At 45.2% G+C, this 15,825-nt stretch overlaps 1 protein-coding gene and 1 long non-coding RNA gene across 9 annotated transcripts in view; one reads left to right on the top strand and one right to left on the bottom strand.

Annotated features, from left to right (window-relative positions):
- Dgkh (diacylglycerol kinase, eta) overlaps window positions 1-15,825 on the top strand; it is a 173,381-nt gene that overhangs the window by 66,430 nt on the left and 91,126 nt on the right. For 7 of the 8 annotated variants that reach the window (XM_011245100.3, NM_001081336.2, XM_030247867.1 and 4 more), the window contains 2 exons: window positions 12,504-12,614; window positions 14,539-14,619. In XM_011245100.3, coding sequence (XP_011243402.1) covers window positions 12,504-12,614; window positions 14,539-14,619 — 192 coding nt within the window. Of the gene's footprint in view, window positions 1-12,503; window positions 12,615-14,538; window positions 14,620-15,395 lie in introns of those variants that run through there. The other variant, XM_006519172.4, reaches the window with a different exon arrangement.
- On the bottom strand, window positions 13,134-15,411 carry Gm30716. The gene is made up of 2 exons (XR_383631.2): window positions 15,287-15,411; window positions 13,134-13,697 (listed from the first exon to the last, which is right to left on the bottom strand). It is a non-coding gene; the product is annotated as a predicted gene, 30716 (long non-coding RNA).

Genomic DNA, 15,825 nt, shown 5'->3' with positions numbered 1-15,825 from the left:
CCCTTTTTTCTTTTTTGGCAGAGAGAATGTCTGTAGATAGCCCCCCGCAGCCATGCCCCTTACCCGTCCTTGGGTGACAAACAGCATTGGTTTGATCCCTGTCTTAGGTTGGTGACATGTCCAGGGAGTCTTATCACTGACTACCTCTCAATCATGCCAAGCCACTCCTGGGGAGATTGTGTTTTGCTTGTGGCAGGTGCATCAAAAGGCCAGGATATTAATTAACCTATGGCCAGATCTTAATTGCTGCAAGCAAGCCTCATGGGTGAAGGTAGAGGTCTGATCCCCAGTGTGCAAGCATAGGGGCCCTACACAAAACCATCCCTTAGGCTCATCACCCAGAGAGGTCTTGGCCAGCTCCCGTGTCGTTTTTCCTAGGGGAAGGGAACTAGGACACTGAACCTTCATGCAATCAGACGTGCCTTCCACAGGATGCCAACAGCAAGCTATCCTCTGTGCAGTGCTTAGCCTCGCACCCCACGGCATAACGCAGCATAATTTCTTTTAGAGCGGCAAACCGAATCTGAGGAGATTGTCCCGCCTCCACTGCAGCAAAAGCCTACGCTACCATGGCAAAAGTGCGGGCCGCACACTCTGCACCTAACACATGTGCCAAACACAAAAAACACACACACTATAACAAGCATACATCCCAGGGCTCTCATCCCCACTCATCTTCCCTGAAGCAAGGGATAGATAGCCAGAGGGGCTATCTCTTTAAGGGGAATTCAGGGATCAAAAAGCGTGGAAAATTTTGAATGTCATGTCGAGCTGGTATCGGCTTCTGGAATACCGAAAGGATCTCTCATCTCGGCTCCATCCTTTGTGCTTGTGGGATCATCCACCACATCCACAGGGGCAACTGGATCAGGAGCCTCATTCTTGCAGTGTCTCACCAATCTCTCCAGCACCCAAAGAGGTTCCTTCTCGTCCTGTGGAAACACACAAACAGACCCTCTCACCCACATCAACACCTGATCCTGTCGATCCCAGGGGGGATGGACACAATACCTCGTGGTGATGAGACCATAACCTCAATCACCTGTGTGTCCATCTGGGGAGTCAATATGAGAGTCAAGTTTTCACTAGCTTCCCCTCTGTTAGGCAATGATTTCCACGCCCTTATAGGAATCTGATTCACCTGCTCAAACACCTGCACTGGATATCCTGTCTGTTGTTGTGCAAATCTACCTTGATCAAGCAGCATATCTCTATCCCATGCAAATTTAGCTTGATCAGTGAAAATAGGACATCCCAGCAAGGAGAATCTATCCTCTTTCCAGACCTCCGGACAGAAGGTCTGCCCATAGATGGCTGCCGAGGAGGCATAGGGAGGGGGAGCAGAAGCTAATTCGCCTTCCTCCTCCGCCTCAGCTCTTTTATTTTGTCCTTTCTGTCCACCTGATAACACTGTGTCTCCTTTCTTTTTCCTTTTTCTTTTTAAGCCCTTCTCCTCTTCCGACATATTTTCTTGTTGCTCTATAAGGATTTTCTGACCTGTCTTGACTGCCTCTACACACAGTTTCAAACAGTAACAGAGTCCATATATCAGAACAAACAAGACCAAAACTATCAGACCTACCCACAAAGGGTCAATGGGAGAAAAAAGCATAACTACACAGCGAGGATCTATTGATCACTACACTGAGGTTATCATAGTTCCTTAACTTGTCCCCAAACCGGGAACCTTAACTTGTCCCAAAGCCGAGAACCTTTTGTTACCTTGTGCCTACTTCCTGGCAACTTTATATTCCCCTCTATTTTATCCGAGGTCCTTCCCAAACTCCTGGGTTACTTTGTGCCTACTTCCTGGCAACTTTATGCTCACCTCTATTTTATCCGAGGTCCTTCCCAAACTCCTGGGGTCGCAAGTTTCACTCACCGTGAACTTACCCTGCCGGCAACCACTGACTGCTGAAAGTTCTGAACTCGGCGGGGGAGTCGGTTCCCCATACGGGCCACCAATTGTCGCGCCCGCTCTCGACCAGCAAGAACGACGTGACCACCAGTCCTTCTAACAGCAGTTTATTCAGTCCTGATTCTTCTTGTTTATATCTCCCTTGTTTTTATATCTCCCCCGAGCCCTGGGCCTCTCACTCTTTTATACTCTCAGGTCCCATCCACGCACAGCAGGCCACGCCACCTCACCAGGCACGCAGCTTCAGCTAATCAGGGCAGCAGGGGCAAATCTCCACCAAATTGGATTCACCTGTATCCTGGTACACCTGCGCAGCACTCAAGATGTTTGTGTCTTATATGAGGAAGTCAGGTGCAAGTCATATGACTTAGCTGCAGTCCCTGGCGCCTTTGGGACTGCCGCCACACCCGCTCCCCACAGCTGGGAAATCCTGTGTCGGTCTGGGTTGTAGTTGGGTATCACTTGGTAAGTGGGCAAGTGGCCTTCAAAAGGAAGAAGGGAAGACTTGTAGCAAGTGGGCATGTTCAGTTATGAAGCTCAGTTGCCCGTCTGCATTTCTGGGGTGGGGACCCAGGCTGGTGGTGGAGAGAGGCTAAGAGCCCCACTGACTCTGCTTCTCACAGGGAAAGAAACACTGGGTGAAGAGACACAGTTGTTTCCTATGAATGTGTTTTGTCAAAAAATATTTAACACTAAAATTTTTTAAAATATTAGTGTGTGTGTGTGTGTGTGTGTGTGTGTGTGATATTTGGTCAGGAGCTTACTTTGGTTAGAAGAAGGCATTGGATCTCCTGGAATTTGGTTACAGGTGGTTGTGAGCCTTTATGTAGAGGCTAGGAACCAACGCAGGTCTTCAGCAAGAGCAGTCAGTATACTTAACCGCTGCGCCGTCTCTCTAGCCCCAGACATACATTTTGAAATGCTCAACGCTAGGTGAGAGTAAATGCACACGATGAATAGCATGAATAAAGAAAAGGACCCAGAATTAACTGAATTAACTATACCTTTTACTCACCCGGGTTGGCCACCAACTTGTGATCTTCCTGCTCCCGCCTCCTGATGATAGACGTGAGATGTCAGACTGACCCACTGGGTCTTACTATGTGTAGATTCCTTTACCTGTCTGGCTTATAGACTCAAGCCTACTAGATGAAGTCAGATTTTTAAAATATTTTAAGTCCTCTTGTACTAGTGAACAAGAAGATAGGAACAACTTAGTATTTAATGGAACTGAAAGTAATATACATACACTTATTTTAATAAGGAGGCTAGAGTCTGTCTGTCAGTCTATCATTTATTATATTATACTAGGAAATTGAACCTCGGGTTTCAGCCAGTACTAGACAAGTGCTCTACAACTGAATCATGTTCTCAACTTGAATTTACCTTTTTTTAAAAAAGCAGGACATTTGTGGCGGGGGAGAGAAGGCCGAAAGGTGCAAGGTTAAGTAGGCTTGGAATCTAAGGGAAGGGAAGGGCAGATCCAGAGGGAGAGGAAGGGAGAGCCAGGCTGGAAGCAGCTTCCCAGAGAGTGATGAAAGAGCTTGGCAGGAGGGACAGAGTGGGAGCGAATGCTTTACCCTCCAGGGCCTGTGCTTGTGAGGGGAAAACAGTGTTGTATAACCACACACAAGTGACGAGAAAGGAAATTAAAAAAAAAAAAAAGCACACCACGATACACTAAGGTCCAAACTTACAATGAAGACAGACTTCTTTTTTAAAAACTCTTTCTTATTTTTATTCATGTGTATGTATGCAGGTGAGGTGTCTATGTGAATGTTTTCCACATGTATGTAAGTGTCCTCAGAGGCCAGGAGAGGGTAATGTATAAGTGTTGGTTACATAAGAGGGATAGAAAATCTACTATCCTTTTAATTTCACTTTCTACAAGTAGTGGTTGCTGTTCACATTGACAGATGAAATAGTCACCACACATGTTTTACAGTGATATCTCCTCTCCGTGCTACCCGGTAGAATTTGAGTGTAAAATGTCGCCCTCTCCCGTTCCCTGCCTCTGACTTATGTGTTTTAACCCTGGTTTCTAGCCACTGTTTTGGGAGATTGTGGAAATTTGGGGAGTAGAGGGTCTGGCTGGTGTGGATGAGTTACCAGAGGTGAGTATTTCAGAGTTGTAGCCTGACATCCTGCCTCCCCACTTCTCCTTTTCAGGGAGACAGGGTCTCACTGTGTAGCACTGGCTGGCGTTGGACTCGCGGAGATCTACCTGTCTCTGCCTCCTGCATGCTGGGAACACAGGCATCACCACCTCTCCTGGCTCAGACCCTGCTTCTTGCTCAGTTCTCTGTTTTCTGCTGTGCTGAGATAGGAACAGGCTGTAAAGTCCTGCTGAGATTGGTCTTGCTGCCATGGAGGGAGGTACTGTAGCTGCATGGCATGACTTTACCTGCCATGACGAACTGTATCCTCAGCTGAGCCCAAAACCAACCTCTCCTCCCTTCTAGGTCTTCTTCAGCAGTGACTGAGTGACTTACACTCTTCATAGGTATAGCTCTTCTATATGTCACCCAACGATGATATTAATGCTAAGGAGACAGATGGCTTCCCTTCTCGATGAGCCGGTAGTGCAGAAAAACAGGACGGCTCCTAATTTTGGCATAAACTTCAGGTTATTCAACAGTCAGCTGCTTACACTGGCCACAGAGGCATTTGTTTACGAAAAAGACAGGCTGGCTACAAAGTAGGCACGCTGGCTCCCGTCCTCGGAGTGTAGCCAGCTCTCCTGCCCAGGTTGTGCCCGAACAGTTCCTAAGACAGTCTACAGTTTTCCCACCCACAGCCTTTCCGCAGTGTTATTTGAATGCCAGTCTTCGCTCCTGGGAAGGCCAAGCGCTGTGATTGGTTCTGGCTCCACGGAGGCAGATGCCAGTGAGCTTCTTGTGAACCCCCCACCTCCGCACTGACTTCCTTAGTGGCTTTACCAGTTTGCACCCCACCAGCAATGAATGAGTGTTCCCCGATCCTCACCTGCGTGGGTTGCCCTTTGTTTATTGATCTTGGCCATTCTGACCCGGGGAAGATGAAATCTCAAAGTAGCTTCCATTTGCATTTCCCTGCCGTCTAAGGATCTCAACGGGTTCTCAACAATTTGTGTTTCATCTTTTCAGAGTTCTGTTTAGATAAGGATTTATTTTTCATTATTCCACATGTGGGTAGTTAGTTTGATTAGCACTGTTTCTTGAAGACGCTGTCTTTTTTCCAATGTGTTTTTGGATTCTTTGGAAAAATCAGGTGCCTGTAGGTAGATGGAGTTAAGTCTGGGTCTTCAGTTTTGTTTCCGTGAAGAACGTGTCTATTTTAATGCCAGTATCATGCTGTTTTAACTATTAGAGCTCTGTACTGTAGTCTGGGATGATGGTGCCTCCAGCGGTATAGTTCCCTCCTGTGGGAGCAGGCTTCAAGTCTAATCAGGAAGTGGTTAGTTATCCCGCGGCACGGGATGACGCGGCACGGGATACTTCTGCTTGGCAGGTTAGAACTGCAACATGCCCGGGGCCCATCTCTGGGTGAGATCATTGGTGCCTTCTCTTCAGAAAAGGCGGCTTAGTTAGGATGTCAGTGCCGTTTAGAGTAAGAGCTGCTATCACACATGGTATGAGGATGAGCTAGAGAAACAGAGGTGGGGAGGTGATTCCGTGCCCGGGTCAGGAAGCCTTTCCAGGCAGCCATCGTGTAGCATCAGAGGTGAGAGCATCCGATTTCAAGATAGACAAATTAAAGGAGGAGAGTCACAGCAAAAGGAGCCTGGAACCACAGGGAAGAGGCCAGAGAGTGTCACACCCAGTCTTTCCTGATGCCTGTCGGGGTGTGGACTTGGTAGTGCAGGCAGCAAAGGCAGAAAATAGTCAGGGTTTCATTTTAGAAAATAATCTTACTGACCCTGGGAAGGATGAAGTGGGTCATTTGTGTTTCCATGAAATAGTGCTCGTATAAGAAAAAATAGATCTGTTTGTGACTTCTTAGTCTTTAAAAACAAAACCGAAAACTTTCAATTTCGTATCGTATTTAGTTTTTCATGGTCTTAAACAGAACTTTACAAAAATTCCAATATATGCACTGCTCCAATTTGAATTTCTCAATGATTTATTCTTAGGACAAATTAGATGCTTACAGTGTCTTAACACTGCCTATCCCCGCGGATTCTAGGACTCTACCACAAGTGACTTGAGAGCCTTCAGCAGGGTGCTGCTCCCCGAGTACCCTTCCTCTGTCTCCCCTTGGTAGCAACAGAAGGACTGACCGGCCTGTCTCCTTAAAGTGTCTGGAAGTGAGACTGTAACAGAGGGATGAGGCTGTTCTGGAGAATTTAAAACAGTTTCAGGGTGAAAGGTAGATAATTTGTATGCGAAAGAAACAGTAACTAATCCAGGGTCACAGCCATCCTGCCCGAGCCTGCCCTTGAGTGGCCTCCACAGTGGCCCTGTCTGGTCTGAAAGGCAGGCCTATGAGAGATGCTGGGAGGTGAGTGTTTAGGCTTGGACGAGAGAGAGAGAGAGAGAGAGAGAGAGAGAGAGAGAGAGAGAGAGAGAGAGAGCGCTCTTGTCTGTCATTGTGGTTTTGTTCTCTCTCCTATTACCAGTTTTAAAATAGATATGGACGCCGCCCCTTTTCAAGAATATTCAGCTAAGGGAGTTATTATTCCAATGGCTTTTTGGACTATTAGTTGCATTTAAAAATATTTTTATTTTGGTAAAAAAAAAATCACAGAACATAAAATTTGCCACCATAACACTCCCATGTATACATTCCAGAGGAGTTTAGTGTAGTTACACTGCCTAGCAATATGACATTATTTAGTTATTTGGCAGTTTTATACACACAGCTTGGTTCCTTTCTCTTCCCCATCCTTTCTTATCTTCTTCCCGGCTCTCCCTCCTCCCTACGGGTCCTCTTCATGACTTTTGATTTTCCTGTGTGACTCATGTTCAATCAGCCATCTATGTGGCTGTTAGATTTGATTAATCACTGGAGCCTGGTTATCAGTAGATATGCAACTGGAAGGCATTAATTCTCTCCTTGCCCTGATTTGTTCATAAATGGTTAAGCAGTAGGGTAGGATCCTCCACCCCCGGGATTCTCCTCTCTATCTTTGCACAAAGCAGTCTTTTTGCTTGTATACTAATACTTCATTCTCTTCTCAGAGAGTTTTAAAAAATTCACCTTTTATGTATGTTGAAATAAGCTAAACAAAATCGATTTTCTTCACTAGAATGACAACAATAATTTCCATTGTTATTTCTAAATGAGCCAGGAAGCATTTATTTTTGTACATTTTGCTTTCAAATCAAGACAAGGTTGTATCTTCTATCATGAACAAAGGAGAAAGTGCAAGTCCTTTGGCTTTGTGGATGTCCTCTGACTGGGTGAACTGTGGAGCAGAACATGTGTCCACTGAAAGCGTATGAAACATGCCCGCAACTCAGTGGTTGGCCGAGCTTCCCATCTTAGGCATAAATGCTGAGTCAACATTTCTTTAAAGACTGACAAACCCTAAATCACCCACTGGAGACTTCATAAGTGTAGTCATTGATGCTCTCTTCCCTTATGCCTTATCACTGTTCTGTTGCTGTGAAGAGACACCATCGACCACAGCGACTGTTACGAAAGAAAGCATTTAGTTAGGGCTGACTTACAGTCCATTATCATCATATCATCATGGTAGAGGTCATAGTGTCACATGGGCATGAGGCTGGAGAAGTAGCTGAGAGCTACAACCTGACCCACAAGCAGAGAGAGAGAGAGAGAGAGAGAGAGAGAGAGAGAGAGAGAGAGAGAGAGAGAGAGAGAGAGAGAGAGAGAGAGAGAGAGAGAGAGAAGGCAGGACAGCTCAGGCTTGACATGGGCTTTTGAAACCTCAAAGCCATCCCCACATCCCCAGAGACACACTTCCTTCAACAAGGCCATACCTTCCCATCCTTCTAATCCTTTCAAATAGTGCCACTACTTGATGAGTAAGCATTCAAATGCAATGGCCTACAGGGCCATTCTTATTCAAATCACCACACTACTGTAGTGAATAATATCTTTCTTCCCACATTCCCTCTTAACCTTTTTATGGTGCTATCCTTTTACGAGTCATACTTACATTTCTAAAACCCCAAGCCATGAAACAGAATAGATCACAGCTGGAAACTGTTGTTCAGCAATTGTAAGCTATTAAAGTATAAGTAAGATCTTCCATTGTCTCAAACTAAAATTAGATTACCCAGAAGGTTCCACATGGCCAATTACTATTTAAAATAAGCCAGGACAAATAGGAAATGCAGAATGAAATGTTATGTGTTTTTGTTTGTTTGTTTGTTATTGTTTTATTTTGTATGTATGTGCATGCAGTTCAGAAGTAGGTGGAGGAGAGCTGTTTGCTCTCAAAGTTTCCGTGGGAGAGATGGCAGAGCAGGTAGGTTCTTGATGAGGCGATAGTTCTTTGCATTTGGGTTTTGTAGGTTCTTGATGAGGCGATAGTTCTTTGCATTTGGGTTTTAGGTTTTTAGCAGAAATTACATATGTCAGTTGACTGAAGGGAAAGGCTAAGAGATGGAAGAAGATACAGTAGGTGGGAGAGTTTGAGGGGGATGTGTGCCTTGTGGTGTCATGTGACCTGTCACATCACATGACCTGTTACAACCTGTGACCTGTTACAGCTTGTCATGTTGCTTCCTTAAGCGAGAGTCTCTTCATGTTTTCTGTTCAGGTCCTGAGAGAGCTTTTGAGATGAGCCACCTTGCTGGTGCAACACAAGGAAGGTCCACATCAGAATGTAGGCTGAGTAACCCCAGTGTGCGGTCACCACTTCCTCTGAGCTTGGCATGCTGGCTTCTGAGAGCAAAGCAGATCTGTTACTGGGAGGTCTTGACTTCCGAGGGCAGTCTCGGTTTTCACCTGTACATTGTAGTGTGTTAGCGTTTCCACTGCCCCCCTCATAGGAATGTAAGCGTGGGACTGAGCCCCGCCCCCAGACCCCACTCTCCCTACAGCCAGCCACAGTCTGGCCTGTTTTCTGCCGTTAGCTGCCTGAGATGAAGTCTCCTGGCTTTGCTGAGGTCGAGCATGTCCCGTAGCTGCTTCAGACATTTAACTAGGGGTTTGCACTTACAGTAAGAGGCAGGTCCCCTCTCGAGGCTGCCAGATCCCGTCTCCCATCTCCTGAACCTTCATGCCTTGATCCTTTCTGTCTGCCCCAGCTGTTATTTGTCCTGACAGCGGGTGCCGAACACTTACTTACCTTTTCCAAGAAGCTCTTAGAATTCATGTCTGGAAAAATACTGTCTGAACTTAATAGCATAATGATATCATCATAATAACACTTGCTGCCGCTCACGGAGACTTTCTGTAGCCTAGATACTGTGCTAAGTGTTCTCCGCATGTTACTGTTTTATGAGCCTAGAAGAAACAAGCTTGTAAAATTGGTATTGTTGTGGCCTTTTATTTTGGATAGAAAATGTGGCCATAAAGAAGTTAGTGTGTCACGGAGCCTGGCTTGAAATCTGGCTGGTTTTAGACCCGTTTCTCAGGTACTGAAGTTTCAGAAGCATTTTGTTACCGTTAAATTGCATTGATTTCCCAGCGGACACTTAGAGCACACTGCAATGAGGATGCCTGACTGAAAATCAAAGGAAACATTAACATGACCTCATTACTTTGCCGAACAAGAAAGTTTTCTTGGGTTTTCCGGCTCATTGAGAGTGTAAGGCGTTCTTATAAAGCTTGCAGATAAACCCCCGACATTGGACAAGGTTTCACCTCAGCCATGCAGAAAGACTTCCTTAGCACGTGGGAGCTAAGTTCTAGGTATTTAAGTTTCCTGCCCCTCACCCCCCCCTCAGTCGGTGGGGCAATGTAGACCTTTGGTTCTCTGCATTGTTTTTGCCTTGGAGGCCCATTGTAGCGTTATTATTCTCGGACTGAATTCAGAATACATGTGAGCCACTCATTCTGGACCGCTTCCCAGTGGGTCTCTTGAAGACTCTTGCGATGTGTCTCCTCAGGACAGTCTTTTTTTTTTTTTTTTTTCTAGACCACTATCTAGTTTTTATTATTTTTCCTTAGATATTTTCTTTATTTACATTTCAAATGTTATCCCCTTTCCTGGTCTCCCCTCCAAAAACCCCCTATCCCATCCTCCCTTCCCCTGCTCACCAACCCACCCACTCCTGCTTCCCTGTCCTGTCATTCTCCTACACTGGGGCATCGAGCCTTTTCAAGACCAAGGGCCGCTCCTCCCATTGATGTCCAACAAGGCCACCCTCTGCTACATATGCAGCTGGAGCCATGGGTCTCTCCATGTGTTCTCTTTGGTTGGTTTAGTCCCTGGGAGCTCTGGGGGCTCTGTCAGGACAGGTTGGTTCATATTGTTGTTCCTCTATGGGCTGCAAGCTCCTTCAGCTCCTTCAGTCCTTCTCTAGCCCCTCCATTGGGGACCTTGTGCTCAGTCCAGTAGACAGGATGGTCTTATATCATGTCATTCCACCTTCCTCTTCCTCTTCTTCTTCCAATTACAGTGATACATTAAATTTCCATTACATAAAATAAACCCTGGGTCTTTATATTTTAATATAGATCATAAATTAGATTGGGGAACGTGTTTAGTGGGGTATGATTACAGTGGGGAAACAGAGAACAAGAATACAGTGCAGTCTCAAACTGGTGGTCTTTGAGATGGATCTCACTGAGATCAAGGCTTGAAGGGACCTGGACCTAGTGGTGTGCTGTTGTAATACCAGAATGGGGAAGGCAGAGACAGAATGGGGTTCGTTGGTCAGCCAGGCTAGTCTGTATGGTGCACCCCAGGCCAGTGAGATGGGGGAAGGCTCCTGAAGGATGACACCCACAAATATCATTTGGCTTCTACATGCATGTACATACATGCACATACATGTGCACACATCAACATATAAACATGTATCAGGACGGCTGTGAACATCCTTCCCTGGTCCAAAGAATTGAAGGGAGTGCAAGGGTTAACCAGATGGCTCTCTGAAGGACAAGCAGGACAGGCCCGACAGTAGCTATACCCACGCCTATACCATGCTTTCCCAAGAAAAAGCAAAAGGGTGATTGTGAATGGAGGGGTCCAAGACAGAGCCGGAGACTGGGTGCATGTGGTTAGAGAAGTTCAAGCGCTTTGCTGCAGACAGTGGAAGTGAAATGGCATTTCACAAAGCACCCAGCAAAATCCAGTCCAGAGTCACAGAGGCCCGCCTACCTCTTCTAGACACATCCTCCACTGCCCTGTTGGAAACACTTCCATGCATTTGTCACAGAATGCTCTCTGGAGAGTCCCCAAATATCCGTGCTGTCTTATGCCTGTGTGAATCTGCTGTGACAAAATCCCTGGGGAGAGCAGTTGAAAGAAGGAAAGGTCTTCTTTTGGTTCACAAGTTTTAGAAGTTTTGGCCAGTGGTCACCTGGGCCCATTGCTTGTGTCCTGTGGTGAGATGGAGCATTGTGGAAAGGAACACCTGGCTGAGCCAAGAGACACAGAGGCTGAGAGAGGTTGGGGACAAAATGTATCCATTTGCTATCCCACCTTCTCCCAATGAATGACCTAATTTTCCCAGGTAGGCTCCATTCTTCTGTCTCCTAATGGCTCAGGAATAGATAAATGAATTAGTCTAGTTCAGCCCTAATGACTGATGTCTGTCACTGCCGCACTGGTGACCAAACCTTCAGTGTGTGAGCCTTTCAGGGACATGACAGATCCCAGCCTTTCTACCTTTGCATACCCCAAACATGCTGATCTTGTTTAAAGGCCCTGTGTGAGGCTTCCTCAGGGAGGGCATCCTTGATTCGCACTTGGGGTTGCCGGTTCGTTCTTCTCTGGGCTACCACAAGTATGCTTTGTATCTGTGTTGGCTGTGAGAACATCTAACAAGCATCTGCCCGTTATTTCCTGGCAATGTACCCTTTGTCCAAATGAGTATGCGGTCATTAAAGACTCGTCTGAGTTCATCAGTTGCCTGTACTATTTCTCGCCTCAGAGGTCATTTGCCTTAATAATCAACTTACGACGTATCACCTCTAACATCCTCACTGTATGTAAGCTGTGTGAAAGTCACTCTCTTGCAGATGCCGGGTTGTGTACCTGTGCCTTTAAAACTGTCTACAGATTCTTTTGTTAAATCAATTAAGTTTTTTCTTTGACAGTTTCATTGATGAATGCTGGCTAGTCTCACCCCTGTGTTCTTTATCTCCTTCTTAGCTAAGCCCTCTCTCCCAGCAAGTGTCTCCCTCACATTCATTTCTTTTGTGTTTTGTTTTGTTTTGTGACACTGCCCAGTGGACTCCCCATGGGGTACACAGCCGAAGACAGTGACTCTTGGTCTTCCAGAAGCTGTCAATAGCCAATTCTACCTGTAAATAAATTTTGAGAACTATGTCAAAATCACTTTTTTAAAAATGGACATTTTCTTGATTGGCTTGTGATGTGAACAAAATATTCTCTCTTGTCATTTGTAAGATGTAAGCCCCGGGGTGCAGAATGCTAATGAGTTTGGGTCATTGATTCTGAACGGAATCCGGTTTGGGGTCGAATCTTCATCTTGTCGTTATGTTTCTGTTTTGTCTCCAGACTAGTATTAAGGAAGGACAACTGCTGAAGCAAACCAGCTCTTTCCAAAGGTGGAAGAAGAGATACTTCAAGCTTCGCGGCCGCACACTTTATTATGCGAAAGACTCCAAGGTAACTCCAGAAGCCTGCTCTCAAGCACTGCATGTCATGACTATTCTAAAACTTCCGTGGTACAAGCTGCAGTTTTCTTGGATCCTCACTATAGCCTAACTGTCCTCATAATGGATTATAAATGTGGTCATCTTGCACCCCACCACAAGGAGGAGCTATCACTTCAGCCCTAGTCTTGAGAGATAATCTTATAGGAACCTAGTCTAATATTGTTTGATCCCCTCTTTTTCTTCTAGATAATTAAAATAAGTTATAAACAACTTAAATAAATTCAAAACCTTGGGTTTTTTCTTTTTCTCCTTTTAATTTTTTTCTGAGTATAAGAGAGCAAGGGTTGCTATAGCTGTTATTAATTTACGTTCTGGGGTCAGATATAAGCTCACAACCCAACTCATGCACAGTTCACAGTGTGCTTGTGGTCGCCATGTGCTGCTGCGAGAAAGCTTTAGACCATGCGTGCCAAGCACTTTGAGAATCCTTTCATTATGGTAGCAGTTAAGAGTATAAACCACATTGTAATACAATTGAGGCAAAATAATTTTTATGTAAGAGTTGATGAAACAATAATATAGTTAGGAGGAAAGATACATATTAAAACTAATATTTTAATGTTGCCTGAAAAGTAGACATTGGGATGCCAAAGAACCAATCATTTCTAGTTTTAAAAAAATGTATGTTCCTGGTATAATCAGTAGAGTCATTAGTAGAAGCTGAAAACCAACCAGTCAAGAAACCTAATTGTTAATCTGTGGAACAGTAGTAGAGGGAATAGCTGAATACTTAATGTTAAAGTCATAACAAAATAATCTTATTTTAAAAGTCTGATGTTGACTGTTGTCCCCGGTCCGGCTCCATCGTGTCTTTGCACATTCACCTTTAGAAACATCAACTTCTTGGTTGCCTGTGACTTGGGCCGTATGTCCAGTTAAGTGGCCCTCAGATAGTCAGCCCCATGTGTGAGATGACGGGTGGGTTTTCTGCTGAGAAGATAGTTGGTGACTTTCCATAGCGCTGCCTTCTTAATCCGGGTCTCCATGTTGAAGAGTCTATCATGCAGTGAAGTTAGCTTTGGGAGAGTGGGAGCTATCAGAAAAAGGGGAGAGATGTTTCTCTGCAGCCTTGGGGGTGAACTCCCGCTCCCCCTGTGCTGCAAGTTCACTGGCTTGAAAGTTAAGTGATGCCTAACTCACTAAAAATGGGAAAGATGATATCTATTTACTCGGATTTACTAATCACTAATTTAATTAATTTTAAGAAATGTCGTTTCCCCTGCCTGGATCTTTCGCCACTGACACTTTTTGATCAAAGCAATGCTTAAGAGTTTGAACGATCGAGGCCAGCCTGGTCTCCAGAGTGAGTTCCAGGACAGCCAGGACTACACAGAGAAACCCTGTCTCGAAAAACAAAAAAGCAAAAAAACAAAACAAAACAAAAAACCAAAAAACAAAAAACAAAACCCCAAAACAACAACAACAACAAAAGAGTTTGAACGAAACAGACAGGGAGACAGGATCTGTTTTCGGAGCACAGACACCATCCTATTTAGACACCGTTTAGTAGTCCAGGACAATGAGGGCCAAAGCATTCAGTGCACCATGAAGTCTACACTCAGTTAACCTGTGGGCCACAAACTTGTGGGTGTGGGTGTGAGCGTGTGTGTCCCTCAGTGTCAGCTCCATCCCCATGGCAGCTAGGCCTTCAGAGGACACCAGTCATTTGTGTGGAAGCTGCATAGCTTCATAGGGCATGTTTCATGGCCTCACTCGTTCTTCTTGAGACAAAGTCGTCGTGCAATGTCCCGAAGTTAACTCTCATTTTTGATTCCCAGTTCCCCTTTTGTAGTCCCTGGCTGAGAGTGAGAACCCCCTGAGGAGCTGGGAGCTGGCCTTCAGCATAACGTGTTTGTGTTCTTGTCTGTCAACAGTCCTTGATATTTGATGAAGTTGACCTCTCAGATGCCAGTGTTGCGGAAGCAAGCACAAAAAATGCCAACAACAGCTTTACGGTAGGTACGGTTCTGTCCCTGTTCGAGGCTTTTTCTAAGCACGTGCAAATGTGCAGTCCGGTCCTTACCGACACAATCAATTCTGATAAATACGCTTTACATCCTGGGACACAATGAACTCTGATAAATATGTTTTACATTCTAACACCAAATATATGATCAGCTATTGGCTCAGTAAACTTGCATTTAAATGTCTTTCAAATATATATTTTTGGATATGTGTATTTAAAATATATTCATACATAACACACACACACACACACAAACACACACACACACAGAGACACACACACAGTAGCTCATATCTATAATCCGAACATGTGGGAGGCCAAGGTAGCAGCCTGGGCTACACAGTGAGACTGTGTTTTAAACAGACAGACAGACAGACAAGATTTGTTTTTCTTTTCGCTCTTTATTTATCTTGTGGGTTTTCATTCACTTAACTCTAATGTTCTCAGGTACTTGAAACCTTTGCTGTTTATCTGCGGTCTTAAAGAGAAACACTTTCTCCCCTTACCCACACTTCAGCTGCTGTAGCAGGCAGTTGCCCGAGTCTTCCCTTTCTCCCCACTTAGGCAATTCATCAGGGGACTCTTGAAGAGGGCCCTTCTGTTCCAGCCTCTTTTCTAGTGACAAATTGCATTGATTCAAGGACTAGCTTACTCACCATCACCTGCAAATTCCATCTCCCACTCAGTCATACGATCTTGTATAGTCCCTCTCAGTGTTCTGATGCTGGCCTTCCACACCCTGCCCGGCAGCCTGCATGCTGTGTAGCCTCTGCCGTGAGGCATGCTGGGCCTCTGCTTTTCCTGCTCCCCCTGGCTGTGCCTGATGAAATCCTTCCTCTTGCCCCATTCTTCTGTGTCTTTCATTTACAAAACCAAAATATAAATTGACTTCCTGTTATATCACCAGTATTTATGATAAGCAGTGAAATCTTAAAAATTGGTATGTTGTGTATAAATGTATGCATGTATATATGTATATATACATATTTGCATATGTAAATCTCCCTCTAGACTTTCCTTAGTTCAGGGAGCCGCTGTGGCTCTTCATGCAGTGACACACTTTTTAGCTCCCCTGTGATGCATTGCTTTTGCTAAGTCATAACACCTACCCATACTTCCAGCCCTCACACCGGGGAAATCTCCGCCACCGACACCAGTGTCTGGTGCTTAGGTGCACGGAGCACGGGACAGCCAG

This window comes from Mus musculus, chromosome 14, assembly GCF_000001635.26.
Source record: "Mus musculus strain C57BL/6J chromosome 14, GRCm38.p6 C57BL/6J".
In the NCBI taxonomy this organism is placed as follows: Eukaryota; Metazoa; Chordata; class Mammalia; order Rodentia; family Muridae; genus Mus; species Mus musculus.
The sequence above is the reverse complement of the archived record's forward strand: the minus strand, read 5'-3'. Positions and strand labels throughout refer to the sequence as shown.